Below are 19846 nucleotides of genomic sequence, written 5' to 3' on the forward strand. Positions count from 1 at the left end.
GAGCATCTTCTAACTGACCTGAATTTAATGATTCTCCACTGACAGGTTCTGTTAACCTTATTGTAGATTATGAATGATCAGCATTTACTGCACAAGTTAAGATTATTTTGCATATCTGTAGAGTGAACCGGAGTGCTCTCCAGTTAATCAATTTCCTGAATGCCCAGTGATCTTGTGTTCTACGAGCATCAAGAGGGGCAGAATTCAATAGGGTGGGGTGCATTGCCCTAAATGAGTGCCCCCCTGCTCTACGCCTGCGAACTCGGGGAGTACAAGCCAGGTGCAAGTCGGCGGAGCATAGAGCTCGAGTCCGGACATATGGAGAGCATAGCCCATGCAGGATTTGGAGGCTTTGGCCATTTAGAATCTTGTGTTTTTAACAAAGGAGGGAGGGAGAGAATAAAAGTGGATTCGGTCTCCCCGGGTATATATCGTAAACAAAATAGAATCCACTCAAAAGTTAACAGTGGTCCCTACTGTGGTGGGGAGCACTTAGTGTTTTTAAAATACCCCTCACACACCAACAGGCCCCTTGGTGTCATGCTTCATCATCGGGGTCTTCGCACCCCTCTGCGGGATGTGGCGTGCTGCGACCGGCGGAAGCGTTGGAGCACTAATATTGGACTATGGGTGGTGTGTGTAGGGTAATAGCTGTCCGTGAGTAGTGAGGTTTGGAAAAGTAATAAGTGACAAAAAAGGGGGTGAACTATAGGATATATGTACTTCTAGCGGAGCCGCGTTGAGGGGAGGGAGACTTACCGAGCCCAGAGTAATCGTTGCAAATTTGGCAAGATGGGAACCCCCAAAAATTTCATGAGGCTCATGGAGTCTATTAACCTAAAGTACTGAGTCTTTCTGAATTAACGCCAATTGGGCCAAAAGACTACGGACTACTTTATACTGTGAATTAGGTACATATATCCTATAGTTCACCCCCTTTTTTGTATTATACACTTTTACATTCATGTGAGTAAGGTGGGGATTTGTGCTACCCTGTCCTGAAGAAGGAGTTTTAGACTCCGAAACATGGTCATGTAGACGCACACATGAGGTTAATGTACATAATTATACACTAATAACCTCCCACTGCACCATTTTTAACAATACTAGCCCGGGGGCTAAATAAAAAAAACAAATTCACCCCACGAGCCAGGTATTTTTTAATTATCACTTATCACTTTTCCAAACCTCACTACTCACGGACAACTATTACCCTACACACACCACACATAGTCCAATATTAGTGCTCCCACTCTTCCGCCGGTCGCAGCTCGCCGCATCCCGTAGAGGGTAACGAAGACCCCGATGATGAAGCATGACACCAAGGGGCCTGTTGGTGTGTGAGGTGTATTTTAAAAACACTGAGGGCCAGATGTAGGTAGGCGTTTACCGGCCGGTAACGGCCGAAAACCGGTAAAATCGGCCGTTACCGACCGGAATCCAGGAAATGAGATGTAGGAGGCCATTAATTTCCGATTATTGAAAACCCGAGTCGGAAACATACCGACTCGGTAATAATGACCCGGTAAAATTACCGTGTCGGAATCTACCGTATACATAAATACCGAGTTCGTATTTTCCGACTCGGAAAATAAGAAACGGTAATAATTGGCCTTGGAGATGTAGGTAAGCCCAAAAATACAGAATCTGCAGAAAAACGGTATTTTTTAGTCGGTATTTACCATGGATTGAAAGCAGGTGGTAACCAAGGGAGGGCTATAAAAAAAGTCCCAAAATGCACCTCAGGACCCATGATGGCGGCTTTTTACATCATAGCAAGACGGCAGAGACTACAGGCAGCAGGACAGAGAGAATGGCTAAGGGAGGAACAAGTGTACAGGCAGAGGATAACACTGTTCCAACTGACAGAGCCTGAAATACTGCAGAGGTACAGGCTACACCCAGACACCATCAAGCAATTGATCAGGGACCTACACCCACTCCTGGACCACCCAACACCCAGGGCCCATGCCATCCCACCTCATGTCCAGGTGCTATGTAGCTTACACCTGCTGGCCTCAGGGAGCTACCAGAGTGTGATAGCTGTAGTGGGTGGCGTGTCCCAGGGCTGCCTGTCCCGCTTCTTCAGGAGGTTTCTTGACGCCATGATGCAGAGGATGGGGCATTATATTTCATTCCCTGTTACACCGGCAGAATTAGCTAAAACCAAGACAGACTTTTATCAACTGGCACACTTCCCTCACGTGATAGGCTGCATCGATGGCACCCACGTCCCACTCTGTCCACCAGTAACAACAGAGCACATATACAGGAATCGCAAATCAACGCACTCCATCAACGTCCAGGTCATATGTAATGCAGGGAACCTCATCACTGACATCGTAGCCAAGTTCCCCGGAAGTACCCATGATTCTTACATATTCCAGAATAGTGGAATATACACACGCCTACTTGCCGGAGAATTTGGAAATGGATACCTGCTAGGTAAATCACAATGACACACCCTGACACTCACATCAGATCTACGTCTCATGTACTTGCAATTAATGTCTATCTTTCTCCCCCTAGGCGACAGTGCATATGCCCTGCGGTCCTTTGTGCTCACTCCCTACCTCAACCCATCCACCAGGAGTGAAAGGCGATACAACGTGGCTCACAGATCCACACGAAACGTTGTTGAGCGCACATTTGGACTCCTTAAGAGCAGGTTTCGCTGCCTCCACAAGAGTGGAGGTGCACGGCAGTACACCCCAATCATCTGCTGCAAAATAATAGCGACCTGTGCAATGTTGCATAATCTCGCCACCAAGCAAGGCACTGAGGTGGAGCTCACATATCATGAGGACATTGATGACGACCCAGAGGAGGCAGAGCCCCAAGCTACAGTGGCAGCAGCAGCTACAGATGGGAGACTGAGACGGGAAGAGGTTACACAACAATATTTCTGAGTGAGTAAAGAGACACAGGCATGAATGTAACTTTGTGTAAGTAGTTTAATATTCACTACGCCACAGCATTGCTAGCTCACATTGGGCTCACTATATCAAACACTCCATGAGTGTGTTGTCACGGTTAACACCACCGTGACTACAGCCTTGGGTGGAGGGCAAAGTCATTGTTTGTGGCCACGGGCCACAGGGCGGGGCTGCTGTGGCTGTGAATCAATGTTCTCACTCTGGCCTGTCACACTTCCCCGACGCCTGCCACTCCTCCGTAAGTCATGCACAGGAGTGCTTGCACCACTCCTGCTGGTGGACCCCTCGCTTTCGGCAGCACAAGTGTCGCCTCCAGTGCCAGTCTGATGCGCGAGCACGAGCTCCATAGCAGAGGTCATCCTGGCCATACCTTCAGTTAAATTGTTGCAGCACTGCACTATGGCATCCTGCATCGTCACTGACTGTCTGCACAGCACAGTGGTAGCAGTGGCAAACCTGTTCAGGGCCTTGGTTTGCTGTCGCACATCCACACGGGCCTTGCGTCTCTCTAAATGGTCCCTGTCCAATTTGTCACACAGGACAGTCATGCACTGTGTAATATCAGATATTCCTGACGCCATAGATTGCATGCTTTCTGCCATTTCCCCTATGCCCTTGCCTACTGCTTCCAGTTTTTTATTTGTTGTGCGTGCCTGCCTCTGAACCCCCATCATCGCTTTTGCCTGCAGGCGCTGCACTTTCACCATGGTGGCCTCCAGTCCGCAGAAGACACCCTGAACTTGACGCACATCCTCTACCTCCCGTGGCCGTCGCCCTCGGACACTGGCCCGCGTGACTCTGGGACTGGGCTGCTGCTCGGTGTTGCCTCTGTCCTGTGTGTCACCCTCCACCTCCTCCTCCGATGATGTTTGCAGTATTCTGCGAGGGGACACATCATGGCACCTTACTCTTCCCAGCACTGGGGATGGTGATGTGGGGGTGGGTGATTGTTCAGCCGCTCCTGTGTCCTGACTACCGAATAGGAGAGGGGATTGTGGATTTTCTGCAGTTGCCTCCTCAGGTATCGGGGCTGCCTGATCTTGGTCCTTCCCTCCGTGAGATGTGCTCGGTCCGGCTCCTTCCCTCCTCTTCTCTCTAACCTCTGCTGTGCTGCGCATTGACTCTCCCGTGGACAGACATGGACATTGTGTCAGTGAAGTTGTTCACCTGTGTCATGAGATAAAATACACTTCTATTGCACTTTTGCCTGTCTCTCATTTGCCTATGCTAGTTGTCTGTTGCTCCCCTTGCTGCAATGCACGCTGACTGCTCTGAGGTATCTACACATGACTACATTTCCCAGGATGCATTGCAGGACATTAGTTAAACCTGTTGTGGAGTCTGATTTGTCCTGTGAGGGGAATAGGTAAATGGGTAAATGATAATGTACTTGCATCTTACCTGGTTTCTTTGCTCCTCTTGCTGAGCTGTCAGCGTCTCCGATGCCGTGAATGCATTCCTTCTCAAGGGTGGATGCCACCATCTCCTCGATGTCGGTGAGTCTGGGGGCTCTGTTTCTTCCTCCCCCTGTTGCAGCACTTTCCTTGCGGTGGGCAGCAAGTTTTTTCTTGGTGATAATGCGGATGTCATACCACCGTTTTTTTAGGTCTTCAAGGTCACGGTGGGTGACACCAATGGCATTTACCTTGCCTTGTATGTCCAACCAGGTGCTGCGTTTGATTGATTCTGCAACATGCAGAGTTTGCTTTCCGAAAATTTTGCCATAATGTCTAACAATCTCAGAAATTAGCACCTGCAGTTCCTCCTGGCTGAACTTCTGCTTCCTTTTGCGCTCTGCAGCATCTCTCTGTGCCTCCTGGCTCTCCATCTTGCAGTGTTGTTTGTCTCAGGAAAGGCTGCTCCACACTCTGTCCTCCTGCTCTCCTGACTGTTGGTTTCTGCACCTGCATGGGCGTGGCCTGTCCCAGGTACTGGGGTGTGGTGCTTGGATCTGATTGGTTAGTTCCCCTGTGGCTTTGGATTTGGGTGTGGTTGGAGTACCTGATTGGTTCACAGGCACACATGTTTGTCAGTTTCAAATTCTTCGACGGATATTACCGACACGGTAAATACCGGGTCGGTTTTTACCGACTCGGTATTTTCCGGGTCGGGAGTTGCCATTCATTCCTATGGGCCATGGCACCGGTGGATCAGTTTGGGTTTTTCCGTCTCGGATTTTACCGTGTAGGTATATTCCGAGTCGGTAAATACCGATTCCGATTACCGACAGATTCCGAGTCGGAATTTGTTACCGGCATTTTTACCTACATCTCATTTTCCTACTCGGTAATACCGAGTCGGTGTGAAACGGTATTTAAGAGGTGGTAAAAAAATTATTACCTACATCTGGCCCTAAGTGCTCCCCACCACAGTAGGGACCACTGTTAACTTTTGAGTGGATTCTATTTTGTTTACGACATGTAGAATCTTGTGCTTAGTCCATAGAGTCTTAAACCGGACTCTTTGTTCAATTGGTAACCAGTGAAGACGATGAAGAAGATTAGAAGCATGATAGTGCTTTGGTAAGGAAAAAAGAGTGTGAGCTGCTGCATTCTGTGTCAGTTGGAGTCTTTTAGTAACTGATTTGTTCACACTGAGTAAGAGCCTGTTACAATAGTCTAATCAAGACTGCACTACAGATTGAGCGATCGTTTGGCGGATGGATGCATCGAAGTATCCCAAGATGGGTTTCAGGCCGCGTAGAAGACCAAAACAAGTCCCCGCCACTTTTTTTGCGTGGTTCTCAAATGAGAGGGCTTTGTCCATCAGGACCCCTAAGCTCTTAACCACGGTTTTCGTTAGGGGGGTACCCAGAGCCATAGGCCACCCTTGGTTGTCCCATTGATGGATGTCACAACCCACCAAGAGCACCTCAGACTTCGAGGAGTTCAATTGTAAGTAATTGTTTGCCATCTAGTCTGAGATGGCCAGAAGATCCTCTTGGAATTTCACTTAGTCTTGTTTAAGGTTGTTGGAAAAGGTAAATACCAGTTGGGTATCATAAGCATAAGATACCATATTGATGTTCCGTGCTTTAGCCAAGAGGGCATATAGGTTGAACAGCATGGGGCTCAAGGCAGAGCCCTGGGGGACCCTACAACTGAGAGGGTACATGCTGGACAAATAGGGAGGGGCAGAGACCTGAAAAGAGCGATCGGTCAGGAAAGATGCAAACCAGGCCAGGGACTTGCTCTTCACCCCGATCTCCTCAAGCCATTAGAGCAATGACCTGTTGTTTATAGTCATTGGACTCATGCTCAAAGGGTTGCCGAATGTCTGTGAATCAACATATCTATTTAAGGAATACTTGAATGTGATAAATAAATTTAACATATTTGAGGAAGAGTTGAGTAGAGGGGACCAATGGGTCCCTCCTGCAAGATTGAGAGAGAAAATATTAACTTGTGGCATTTGGGGAGGAACCTTACCAAGACCAGAGTGAGAGGGTAGTCTTTGTAGCTGAAGATTGACTTGAAGGTTGACCAAGTAGTATACGATCATAATCAGTATGCTAGTAATGACAAGTCTCTTAGGGCCACTCACATGTTAGCAGTGGAGATTCTGGAAGAACCATGGGATAAGTTAGGTTTGGAAATCATGGACCCCTTTTAACTACTTCGACCTGCCAAAAGGCACGTCTAGCTGTTAAATCCGAGTCGGTCACTGTATGGTATGTAAATGTTGTCAACACCGTATGTGAGAAGTTGGCATGGCATATGCTGTCCACTATTCTAGTGAGCACCTTGCACCAGTCCAAACGACCCATATTGATGGTAGGCTTAAAGACAACCTTTATAGAAAGCTATCCTAGTGGTAGCTGTGGAGAGCAGCCTTCAGGCTAAGTCTTGTAGGAATGTAAAGGAGCTTTTTTTACCCGTCTATAATCTCATGAATGACCAAATGAAAGGAGAATCACACCAGGTATATATAAAATATATATGTATTTACTCTAAACACATCCCTCTAGTCTCTTTATGAGGCTAGAGGCAAAAGTACACAAAGTAAACTTATTTAGCACACAGTAAATTAGCACAGTATACGTTTTGCCCTAGGGGCCTCACAAACCATATACTAAGAAAGTGGTATAGGTATCACTTTGAACATAGAGACAAGACCTAGGGCCTGTAGAACCGCTGGGGCAACCAGAAACCACCCATGGCAGGGACGCAGGAGACCCACGGGGGATGTGTGCAGTGTCTAAACACAGCCGCGAATCATCATTGACTTCTATGGAGAAAGATGCAATTAGATTTTTAAAGAATAAGGACAATTAGGAGTGGACTAGGAAACAACCCCTTCAGTACTGGACAGTTTGAGAGTCAAGACCGATGGGAGCACTGAAGTACTCGTGTTACCTCACCCAGGGAAGCCGGGTGCAAAGGTGTCTTTTCGTGTCGGGTTTTGTCGTCGTTTCCTATGGAGAGCTGCAAAGAAGTGCTGCAGGCGATCAGATGAAAAGTGTCCAGATGGATCCAAGGGAGGATTGAAGATCTGAAGAACATAAAATCAGAGGGGACAGAGTCTGGGTCACTTGCCAGTGACCAGGGAGGCAGTAAGAAGACGCCCACAGATGTTGGGTGATTTCAGGTGCAGGAGGTGAAGCTTGACTCTTCAGCCACGAGGACCAGGAGACGTCAATGACAACCAGGAGCTGGATTCAAGCTGTCCCACGTCGGATGTCGAGTGCTGCAGCGTCGGTATCCGGATTGGACCCAACAAACCTTGGCAACAGCAACCCACGCAGAATGCAAAGATTGGCTTCGGAGCAGACCAGCAAGATCTGAGGGACTCACCCTTTGGATGGGAGTCAGGGCACATCTGGAGCAACCAGGAAAGCTCAAGAAACAAAAGAGTTACCTTCGTGGGGACCCACCAGTCGATGGACCAGGGATCACGAAGGGGCCTCGAGTAGAAATGCTAGAAGCGGGCCCACGGAACACTCGTGGAGTATACGCCCACAGTCTTCGGTGCAGATGGTGCTCAGGGCTTGTACTACAAGTAGCCCAATGAACAACTTCGGGAAAGCTCGGGAAGAAGTTGCACTACCAAATGTGCACATTGTCCACGAGTTATGGTGCCACGTCTCTCATGATGGCTACAGGTCTCAGCTTTGCTAGGATCTCGTGTTGGCCTCGGATAGGTCTGGAAGTCCATGTCCTGTGTCGCAGATTATTTGGGATCTGGCGGGAGCCTTGAAAATGCAGACCGGCAAGATGCTTCTGTGGTGCCTGTTTAAACAGAGGAGTCACTCCTTGACCCCAAGGGAGATCCTTCCGTCTTCTAGTCAAAATAGAATGTAGAAGTTCCAGGATATATGTTGCAGAGTTTTGTCCAGGGTAATCTAAAGTCCTAGGGTCTGGGTTCCTATACTTATACTAAGTTTAGGGGATGGACTAACTCTAAGGTCCCACCTATGGGAGAACCTGGGGAGGGGGTGGTTACACCCCTTCCACTTTGTCCAGTTTCGTGCCAGAGCTGGGGCTGAGTGCCCCACCAACTGGTTTGAACTGGGGTATGCACAAGGACAGCTTTTGTGCCCCAGGCACTGTCTGAAAAGCATTCACTGAATGCACCCATCCTGCTCCAATACACTAAAGCCTGTCTGAGGAGGTGGTTACACCTCCCTGTGACAGAAAACCTATTGTCCAGGCCTACCCTGCCAGAGTTTCATCCAGCAGCAGGAGGTCAGACTCGTGTCTGTGGCAGCAGCATCCATTTTGTGATGCTGAGGCTCTTTTAAACTATTACCGGTTAAGTAAAGGTGTACATGCCTTCTCCCTCTAGAAGGGTGGAATTCTACCCCAGCTGCCAGGACTGGTGGGCGGGGGGTTGGATTCCAAAGTGTTTGACACCAAACACGACATATTTTGACGCAGCCATTCCAAAGTTAGCATTTACCGCGAGGTTATAATGCACTTAAGAGTATATGGCATGGCTGTATCACAGAACAGCTATAAGGAAGTGATTCCGAAAGCTGCAGAGGGGCTCAGCTCATGCTTGGGCACCCTCTCACACAAAACCAAGCATTATGCCTTCAGGATTGTCAAGGCCGGCCATAAGAGTGACTTATAGGTTTATATGTGTCTTTATATATAGGTAGATATAGATATACTATATCTTAGTAAGGGGTACTTACACCACCTTACCCAGGCTGCAGTAGCAGACCGGTGGTGCCAATTTGGAAGGCTTCCCAGGGGTGGCATAATACATGCTTCAGCCCCTGGTAGGCCTCTGGGGTACCTATGCCCTTGGTACTTAAGGTACCATATACTAGGGACTCACAAGGGTAAAACACACAAGATGATGGACGGAATGTTGCAAAATGGGAAAACATTCACCCCCAGTCACAGATCTGGGTTTAATCCATCGTTATTTTGCTCACCAAGCCACCCCAGTTCAGACATGGCCATATGCAAATCAGTCTTGACCCTGTGCCTCATGGGAACAGTCCAGACCGAACTACCAAGCCATGTCTTCCCTGGACCGGAATCAAGCATCCCAGGACCGGTTTCTGGCTATCAGCCTTCATCAGCCAGGATAGCTTGACTCCAGTGGCGTAGGGAGCACGGGACCCACGTCTGGGCATACCCTTCCCACATAGGATAAACAGCAAAACACACAAGATGATGGACGGAATGTTGCACAATGGCAAAGCATTCACCCCCAGTCGCAGATCTGGGTTTAATCCATCGTTATTTTGCTCACCAAGCCACCCCAGTTCAGACATGGCCATAAGCAAATCAGTCTTGACCCTGTGCCTCATGGGAACAGTCCAGACCGAACTACCAAGCCAGACGTGGGTCCCTTGCTCACTAGGCCACTGGAGTCAAGCTATCCTGGCTTAAGACGGCTGATAGTCAGAAACCGTTCCTAGGATGCTTGATTCCGGTCCAGGGAAGACATGGCTTGGCAGTTCGGGCTGGACTGTTCCCATGAGGCACAGGGTCAAGACTGATTTGCATATGGCCATGTCTGAACTGGGGTGGCTTGGTGAGCAAAATAACGATGGATTAAACCCAGATCTTTGACTGGGGGTGAATGTTTTGCCATTGTGCAACATTCCGTCCATCATCTTGTGTGTTTTGCTGTTCACCCTATGTGGGAAGGGTATGCCCAGACGTGGGTCCCTTGCTCACTAGGCCACTGGAGTCAAGCTATCCTGGCTGAAGACGGCTGATAGCCAGAAACCGGTCCTAGGATGCTTGATTCCGGTCCAGGGAAGACATGGCTTGGCAGTTCGGGCTAGACTGTTCCCATGAGGCACAGGGTCAAGACTGATTTGCATATGGCCATGTCTGAACTGGGGTGGCTTGATGAGCAAAATAACGATGGATTAAACCCAGATCTGTGACTGGGGGTGAATGTTTTGCCAATGTGCAACATCTCGTCCATCATCTTGTGTGTTTTACTCACAAGGGTAACCCAGTAACCAATCTGGAGTGTACCTACTGTACATGTAATCAGTTTAGAGAGGAAGCAGCTAGACTGAGGTCCCGGTTAGCAGGGCCCCAGCCAGACTAAAGTCAATAAATCAGTGAAACACAGCAAAAAGTGGGGGTAACCATAGTAAGCAGATCCTACTCTCCTACACCGGAGTGGTTCTGTAATTCATGAAGTAAGAGTTTGCCTGTGAAGAGGGGGCTGAAGTCAACTATCAAGCCAATGGTGTGCAGTTTGTGTCATATGCTATGTAAGAGTTTCTGAGGAGTTGTCCATCAGAGAACAGCTCTTTTTGCACCTCGAGCCAATATCTTGGCTGACCAAATGGACAGACTAGTTAGGTGATGTGTCTAGGGGGAAGTTTATTTGAGGATACCTGTCAGAGAATTGTTGAGTCAAAAAATGTGTGCCCATTGTAAAACAACCAATAGTGTTACTCAGTTATCACCTTTTGTGTACCTGACAGGAAGGTTGTCAGGGTCTAAAATTAACCCCGCTTGATTGAACTGATTCTTAAGGTAGAACGATTCTGGGGTTTTATCTGCCAAGTGGAAGAATAATCAGTAGTGTTATTAAGAAGGTGGCATGGCCCATAGAGCAGATCCATAAGAAGCGACTGGATAAGGGGAGGTTGATTTTGTGAAAAAGCTGGACCAAGTCAAGAAGGGCAAATGTAGATTATGGAACCATTCAAAATTTAGGAAATGAAAGACAGTGTAGTTGAATCTGATGATGTGTTGAGTATGTCAAGACTTGCAAGGCACATGAGATCTAACAAAGAAATTGGCTTCAAGGAAGAACCTCCGGCTCCCTGCAAAATATCTGCCGGAAAAGTTTCGGTTGTCGGAGTAGCCTGAGGATGATGTAGAGGCTGGACTGGTGGAGTGCTTAGGAACTAATGTGAAAATGATGTTGAAGTAATTTTCATTGGTTACATTCTACCAAAGTCATGCATTTTTTACTCAGTTCTATGTCTATTGCTACAGTGGCATGTGTTATTCCTTTTTATATGGTATTTTATTTCATCAGGCATTGGTATGCATATTGGGGTTATCGTTGTCTTAAATTTGTATAAAGGGGGTGTATTGTGGTCTGTCTTCTATCTTGGGACCGTCAGAATAGTAAGGCCTCACTAGGAAAGTTGATAGCTTCTGAGACTCTAGGAGTCAATTGTTGGCCGACTGCTGGATTATCTGTAACTTGGTGGCATCACTTTTATATATATATATATATATATATATATATAAATAATCCCTCTGCAATCCCGGCCTTCTGGATGTGTGCTCTTTATTGTTAGGAACACTATGAGCATAACAAATTCCTCCTGCTTGCAGAGAGTATTCCACTGAATATGAAGTCACTATGCTAGAGTCACACTAAAAAAGAGAATGCAAGTATTGGTTAACCCAGGACTGGCATAATACCATTTGCATGGCCTTGAACACTAGGAATACCTCCCTCTACCTCACCAAAAATATGAAATCAACAATTATTTTTTTCTTAACAAAACCTCACCTTTGTTTCCCAAGTAAAAGCAGATAAAAGACCCTGAAAGTGCAGCTCTCTCTTCTTTGGAAATCTCTCCTTCCACTTCATTTCTCTGACCACAGAATCACACTGAGCAGACAGATCGTCCTGGCACCATATTGGCACACGGGGACACACAATCATCTATTCTGATCCTCAAAGAAACTCATCACAAGGCATTAAAACGTACAGAACCAAGAAGCAAGAATGTGCCTTAATCTGTGTAACTGGCACAGTATCAACCCCGCCTTTAAGCACTCCAATGGCTCCATGAAGCATGAAAGATTACATTTAAGATTTTCAGCACTATCAACAATCCTGTGGGTGAAAAGGTCTCATTTCCTTGCAGAATTCTCGCTGCAACCCAACAATGTTGAACCATATGATCAACCAATGATTGTTTAAGATGATGACACATGGGGCAGATTTATGTGTGTGTTAGACCGCAAATCTGGAATACACCTCACCCCAACCCAAGCTCAAGAGATTTAGAAACTCCAGAAAACTGAACTATTTAAACTTGCCATCAACTAAATTCGAAAAACAAATGTAGTCATTTTTGAAAAATATTGGACACGGTTACTTTCCTGCTTAATTCACTGAAAATATTTCCCTTCATGGTTTTAACTGTATTTCTGTATTTGCCACCTCTCTGAAGTTACCAAAAGGTGCTGACAGTTCTTTACAAAGCTCCTTAATAAGTAAATAAATAAAATAGCTATACAAATATTAGTATTTTATTTCCAGTATGATTGTTTTCAGCATGCCAGTGTAAGTATTATGACTTATATATCTTTTCATGATGAGGAAATGTAAACATAGCTCCCTGAGTTTACTGGGTTGGAGACAAGAAGATGTTTATGGGACCACGCTTTTAACAGACACCAGAGTTTTTTGGGCTGTGAGTTGATTTGAAATGTTGGGCCTGTGCTGACTGTTTTGGTGTAAATGCCTTTAACGCATGAGGTGCTTGATTGGAGTAGAGTACTTGCTCTTAGGAAAGCTCCGTTTGAGGGGTTGCGGCTGGTCAACCATCATGGTAGCTACATCTTTTGGCATGTTCTGCTGCGGCCTATAGGATGTGCATGCATGGGAGGGCAGTCTTTCACCCTCAAGAGATGCCTGAGAAGATGGGGTTCTTAAACTAGTGTTCGATCGCACCTAGAGGGGAGTGCGCCTAGCACTAGAGTGGTGAAGAAAGGCCTGTGGTTCTGAGTTGTGAAATGGGAAGGGCTGCTTCAGCTTTATAAATCAGAGAAGGCATGAAAGCAGCTAAGACTTTCTGAGGTTGAGAATCTGGAGACACCCAGAGGAATCACCCAACAGGAGTTGGAAGGTACCAGATTTGCAATGTGGGTGCAATAAGTCGAACAGACACCAGAGAACCAGACAACTGAGGACGGCATCAAATTTGATAATAGCGGAAACTGCTGACCCAGGCTGGAGTGAAGTATAGTTGTGGGCACCATCGATGTTTTGGGTGCTACAATGAAAACAATGTAGTTGTGGTTGTTTTGAAAACCTAGAAGTTCCAATGTAGGTTTTATGCTAGCTGTGGTCTAGATTTAATTCTTTGTCCAATGGGGGAATCGCCTCCTACTTAGTCACAATAACTCCTAAACTCCTTTTGCCCTCTAGTAGGGATGCTCTCTTGGGGCCCTTTACTCATTTTCTTAATCCCCCTTAATCTCTCCTTTTCTTGAACCCCTTTCCTTAATTAGTTATGTGTTCCCCATTATGCTGTGGAGCCACAGCACGATGTTACTTTTGCCTTCTTGTACTCACAGTAAAGGGGACGAAGCCCATGATATTCAATTTTTCCACGGAGGCATTGTAAATATTTCAGGGTTGCATATTATGATTTTCTATGGTCGCTAGAGCTAAATAACCTAATGCCCTGAATAAAAGTAAATATGCCATTTATCGCACCAGGTAAATAAAGATCCCATGGGGCACATTATTTATCGGTTCGATAAAAAGTACCCGTTAAATACCGTATGCTTTTCGCATGTTAAATTTCGGCAGGCTTGACCTGCCAAAATCTGATAATTATTGGATGCGTTAAATACAACAAAACCCCTAATTCCAGACCCATGCACAAATTGGGTTTTACAAAGGGATCAGAAAACAATGACCCCCTTCTAATCACTCCTTCAAGAGTTAGTGCACAGGGATTCCAAATGGACCTAAAAGTGTGTGGTATTTATGTTTTCAACTGCCAAGATACAGGTTAACAAAGGCAAACTCTGTTCGCTCCAATGGCGGTACCAGTATAGAACAACAAGGACATTTTGTTTAATGTGATTAGTTTTAAGAAGAGTGTTGAAAATTGAGTATAAACATAGGAGTTTTTATTTGTATTCCCATTTTATATTGATTGATGCTTGTTTCCTTGATCATTTATGAGGTTTTGATTTGGCTGGCCAGGGGACAAACATAGAGATTAAAATTACGGGGCTTCAAGGATTCCCGAAGCTTGCTCAGGCGAAATCTGCTACCACCTGACACTGAAAGGGGGACAATGCGCATTAATATTTGTGTCGTGACTTACGCCTTCCTGTCCCACAAAAGTCAACCAATCCATATAGAAAAGCAAGATCCAGCAAGCTCACACATGTACATGCAGGCACCACCCCCCCACACGCATTCCTACATCTAAATCTTCTTGATATGTTTTCTAAGTATCACCAGAGCCAAATAAATTCGGGGCATATTACCAAGGGTGGCGAAGGCAATTATCGCCGGTTTAGCGGACGTTTTCGTCCGCTAAGCGGCGATAATTCTCTCGCTCTATTAGCAAGCTGTCGCTAACTGATGTTAGCGACAGCTTTTAGGCGATAGCGAGCGGTTTGGGGCCCGCTTTGCATGTCAGCGATATTTATCGCTAATGACATGCAAAGTGGGCGTACCCAATCTGTTAGCGACTGAAAAAAGTCGCTAACGTCGCTATCGCCTATTAGCAAGGCAGGCGTAGCAATGGAAATATTCCAGCTATCGCCAAAAACCAGCGCCTGCTCAGACCAGTTCTTAGCCATGTTATCCAATGGGAGGTTGATAACATGGCTGAGAGCATTTCGTCGCTAATGCGTGAATATCGCTGTATTCTCCGCGATATTCATGCATTTCGCCGCTATCGCTGGATATTTTAGCTCAATGGAGAAAAACGTTGCTAATAGTATGTTTTCTCCGCTAACATATCCAGCGATAGGCAGCGATAAAAAAATCATCGCTTAGCCTATTTAGCGATAATTATCGCTACTTGTTGGTAATATGCCCCTTCATTCCTTCAACACTGTGCCCCTTCAATACCCCACCAACCCCGGAAAATCATACCAACTTGCACCCTTATGAAAGTACCGTGAAATAAATGTGCCGCTCTGCGCACAGGCCACAGCGCAACATAGTATTGCGGTGACACAGTGCTGTGCTAACTTGCCAAGGAGCAAAATTGAGATGGCAATCTGCAACTCTCTACCTTATCCTAGAAAAATGCTGACCCCCTTCCATTGTGCTCCTCAGTTTTATCCTCGTTCGTACGTTTTTGATTCCTAAAGTAGCAAACACGGGCTGTGACCACAGGCCTCAGTGTATCGGGCTCAGTACAAATAGCTGTGGCTGGGAGCTATGGTCTGTGTTTGATACACAAGTTCAGCAGATTTGGGTCGTTTGTGGTAAACCTCAATTTGTGTTTATCAAACAGGTTCTTTAAACATGATCCACAGCCACAAGCTGCGGTTTGTTCTGAGCACACTAGTCAGGCAGAAAACACACCACATAGGTCTAGTGTAAAAGGATCACAGCAACAGGACATGTTCTATGGTTTGTTATAATATATTCTCACGCATTAGGCAAATTAAGGAAGCTTTAATAACATTAAGAAAGTATTCTGAAACATTGTACAGGGATATGGAAGTATATTTCTAGAAACAATACGAGTCCCTCTGCTGATTGAAAGATGCTGGAATTAAGCGACCCCAGCAACGTGGGTGCCATGGTAACAGGAAGTGATGGAAAACGTGGCATTTTAATGCCTAGGGGTTGTGAAACAATATAGAATGGTTCGATATGATATGGGGATGTAGAAGACGGTTTGTAAAAAAATAAGGCGTTTATGACTGCTTTGAATGATATTGAAAATAGTTAAAAAATGTGAATAAACAAATTTAAATAAATCAAATGGAATTCGCAGCTAAAACAAATAGTTGATGTTTTCTTCCTGGTATAGGAGCAGTGGAGTGTTAGTCCAATAACCTATAAATGTGATACAAAAACCTCATGTGAAGTGACAAAGAATACAAACGAAAAAATAGTTCACCAGGTAGAATAATGAAGTAACTAACTTTAACTTGCTGGATGCTCAGCTTAGGGCACCTTAAAAAATCAGATGACATCATCCATGCTGTCCTACATGTCACTGATGACAATCCATAACAATCATAATAGGTCCCCCAATTACATCATTAATGGCATCACTGATGACATCACTAGTAGCATCAGTTCTGATATCTCATAGAATAGCACTTTTCTGGAGCAGAAGAACCCGTCAAAGTGTTCCCAGCAGCTTCATTCCTTTTGTACCTATCTTTTTAAAAATATTTTTATTGTCATTTGCGTGGTAACAATACATTTCCAAACAGGTATATCACAACAATTACAGTACTCTCGCTTCCGTTCAACAAGGATACAAATTCATTTATCATAGACTTTTGGTGACTTCTCTTCTTATCTCCAATTGTTATCATACAAATCGCATACGCCATTGTCATATTTCCAACCATGAGTAACAACAACTTAGAACTCATTCCCCCACCCCTGGGTCGTGGGCTGCTACGCAGCCGCGGCCCGTGGAGGGAGTTACGGTGGGGCAGAAAGGCGGGGCGGGGCAGGGTGGGTGGTGCTAAAAACCGGAATATGGATAATTGGAGGTAAGTAAGCAATTTAATAAATTAAAAGAATTTCGTAGCACACCCTGCATCGCGGCTGCTGCTACGTTCTTCCTGAGACTGGAGGGCCGTCTTTCCTATCGTGTACCTCACCTGTCTACAGCGGTATCTGGCGTCGGAGGGACCTCAAGTGCCGCCACTGTGTCATTCCTTCCCTGACTGGACTATAATGAGTCTACCTCCCCCTCCAGAGGGACTTTCTCTTTGGTTAGGTCGGTAATCATTAAATACCAAGCCCTCGCATCTACTTCAAGTTTGTCATCCCTTCTGACTTTTCTCATCCGAACTAATTCTGCGGTGGCGCAATCCTGCATATCCCTAACCCACCTTCTGTACCTATCTTAATATCCATATTTTCTTTAGACACCTTTGTAAAAGAATGCACATATATGTTTACCCTGCCTTGCAACAGTTACTAGCTTGGTTGCTCTGTTTGTTTGTTTGTTGTCCTCTCTTGGCAAATAACAGACTCAGAAATTCTGTTTAAAGTCAAACCACCCACACAGGTGCTTCATAATCTGATTGACTGTTGACATTTTTTTCAATAATGTCTAATGTGGGTGGCATTTGCAATTTTTAAAACCACTTTACCTTGATTTCAAAGTTCTCGTGGAGACTTGGTATAAACACCCGCTCTTCTTCATCCCACATCTGACTGTCACTCGTTTCAATCTTTCCTTTCAGCCTCCACCTTTGCCGGCCAAGCCTCACCAATACCTGGAAGTTATATCAAGGAGAATGCGTATTTGGTCAGGTGGACATACTCAAGTAGTTGAAAATACAGTGTCAGTTTGGCCAAGGAGATAGAAATGGAACCAAAACAAAAAATAGGATATGTGCAGTGTGCTTTAGTGGAGTAAAATCTCTTGGGTTGCGACTTCTCAGCTGTACAATTCCTCTGGCCATGAGGATCACAGAAGCTAACACGTTTTATGGGCTGCTAAACTACTGATAGTCACCTGGTGGACATTTACAGCGAGAGTTACCTGCACAATCAGGGTAGGAGTGGGCTGTAAGGGTCAGCTACCACTGTGCAGAAGGTGTTCTGGAACTGCTTCGTCCATCTTCATATATTATGGTGGACTCATGGAAAAAGGTTGTGGCCCACATTAACGGAAGGAAAAAGTAACAATTGATAATATTATTCCCTCCCCGTTTAGCTATCAACCTCGCATCCAGGATTACTTATGTTCAGAGGATTTAAGGTAAGAAAGGGAAGGACATTTGTACCTTAAAAGACACTATCAGAGGGCAAAAACCTACACTCATACATTGAATTGCAAGAATAGCATAAATTAGGTATTATACATGTACCCATCTCTCCAATTGAGGTATTTCTTGTTAATTCAGTTTAGGGGAAATTTGGAACCCCATAAACATTGTTCCCCTTGGTCTTAATATACTTAGGAACCAGGCAAAATCCAACCAGTAACCACAATTCAAGAGTCATCCCTTTCATCAAAGCTCTTGCGAAACCTGATGGGAGGTAAATCATTGAGACGAGACATTGAGCCCACACTATCCAAGAGAAAGGTAACCTATGGCTTCTATCAATGAAGTGTAAATATGCCCAGACGACAAGCTATTCAGGAGCCAGTCTGTACGTGATTGGGAGAAACAGAACCTCACTGTATCTCTGGTGCAAGAGGACCACCAATTACTTCTTAAGCAGGGTCTTGGCCTGTCAATTTACATGCTTAAGGGCTGGATGTCTTGTGTGGTATCTCCAATACAATTGGCTGGGCCTTAGCACCAATTAGAAATACAGAAAAATGTCACTTCTTGCTTTGTGAAACAGCAATAATTGTTTTATATCAGTTTGCATGTTGTTTGATCTAGTTCAAACACCCTTTTGTCCTCTCTTTATTACACAAGCGGTAATAATGGTGCACGTGGATTTGCCATCCAAAGACTATTTGATTTGTCTCTATGTTTCTATACATTTTTAAACATTAGTAGCGTTGGTTCACACATTTGATAGTGAAAACAGACTGTTGGCTTTCAGAATAGGAGATGTAAAGGCAGGAAAAAAATGTAGTGAACTCTACAAGGCCAGCTGGGGCGGTTGCTTCATCTCAGTGGCTGCCGCTAAACCAGCAGCGGCCGGCACAGGAAAACGCGGTGTGGCGGGGCAGAGTGGGAGAGGGGGGAAGTCGACATATGATGGGATAGGTATAATTTAATAAATAAATAATACCTATTCCATCGACCGTTGGCTCCCCCCCCTCCGCTCCCTGCCACGCCACACTGCCCCACTGCGCTTACCTGAGCCAGCCGTCGCTGCACCAAACTTTGGAACATACTTCCTACCCACGGCGTTGGTCCTGACTTCTTTTCTGTTTTTACAAAGCACTTAAAGACATGTTTTTTTTCCTCTTAATTCCCTTAGCTATCCGAGTAACTGAAATAAACTGCTACACACTGCCAGCCAAAGCGCTTTGACACCTTCTGGTATAGTGCACTCTACTATCTCTGTTAACATAACATACCAATACTTTATAGTAGTCAGACCTACAGTTAAACGAATTGACTAATAACTAAAAAGAACGTGTAAAGTTTTAAAAAAAGGATAACTTTATTATAAATGGTACCTCATAATGGTCTCCTGGACACAAACGTGCATAGCCCACCAAACCTATAAAAAAGCAAGAACGTAAAGTGTGTTACTTCGAGACTTATTACCATCAGTTTACCCTTGACTCAGTGCAGATAACTTCAAATTCAAAATGGAGTCAAGAACTGAACCAGTCGCCTCATAGTGTGACAATATAAGTGTGTGAGGGAAACTCACAACAGAAAGTGGCACAGATCTTCAGACATGAAAGAACTCGTGAGAATTTGAAATTTTCGAGCACTGTTTAAGAAGATATGTGTCAGAACATCTTATCTGAATATTCAGGCACATGTTAATATGTACGCTGGCCCAGAAGGCATGTCTGTTAATGGAGATAACAGCTGACGTCATGTCTTTAGGCAACGAACGTTATTTATGGAAAGGCG

At 45.3% G+C, this 19846-nt stretch overlaps 1 protein-coding gene across 3 annotated transcripts in view; it reads right to left on the bottom strand.

Annotated features, from left to right (window-relative positions):
- Positions 1-19846, bottom strand: part of RIPOR3 (RIPOR family member 3) — a 452740-nt gene that overhangs the window by 156530 nt on the left and 276364 nt on the right. For all 3 annotated transcript variants that reach the window (XM_078652038.1, XM_078652039.1, XM_078652040.1), the window contains 2 exons: positions 19438-19481; positions 17438-17563 (listed from right to left, as the gene is read on the bottom strand). In XM_078652038.1, the coding sequence (XP_078508164.1) occupies positions 17438-17563; positions 19438-19481 (170 nt within the window). The remainder of the gene's footprint in view (positions 1-17437; positions 17564-19437; positions 19482-19846) is intronic.

This window comes from Lissotriton helveticus, chromosome 7, assembly GCF_964261635.1.
Source record: "Lissotriton helveticus chromosome 7, aLisHel1.1, whole genome shotgun sequence".
Classification (NCBI taxonomy): domain Eukaryota; kingdom Metazoa; phylum Chordata; class Amphibia; order Caudata; family Salamandridae; genus Lissotriton; species Lissotriton helveticus.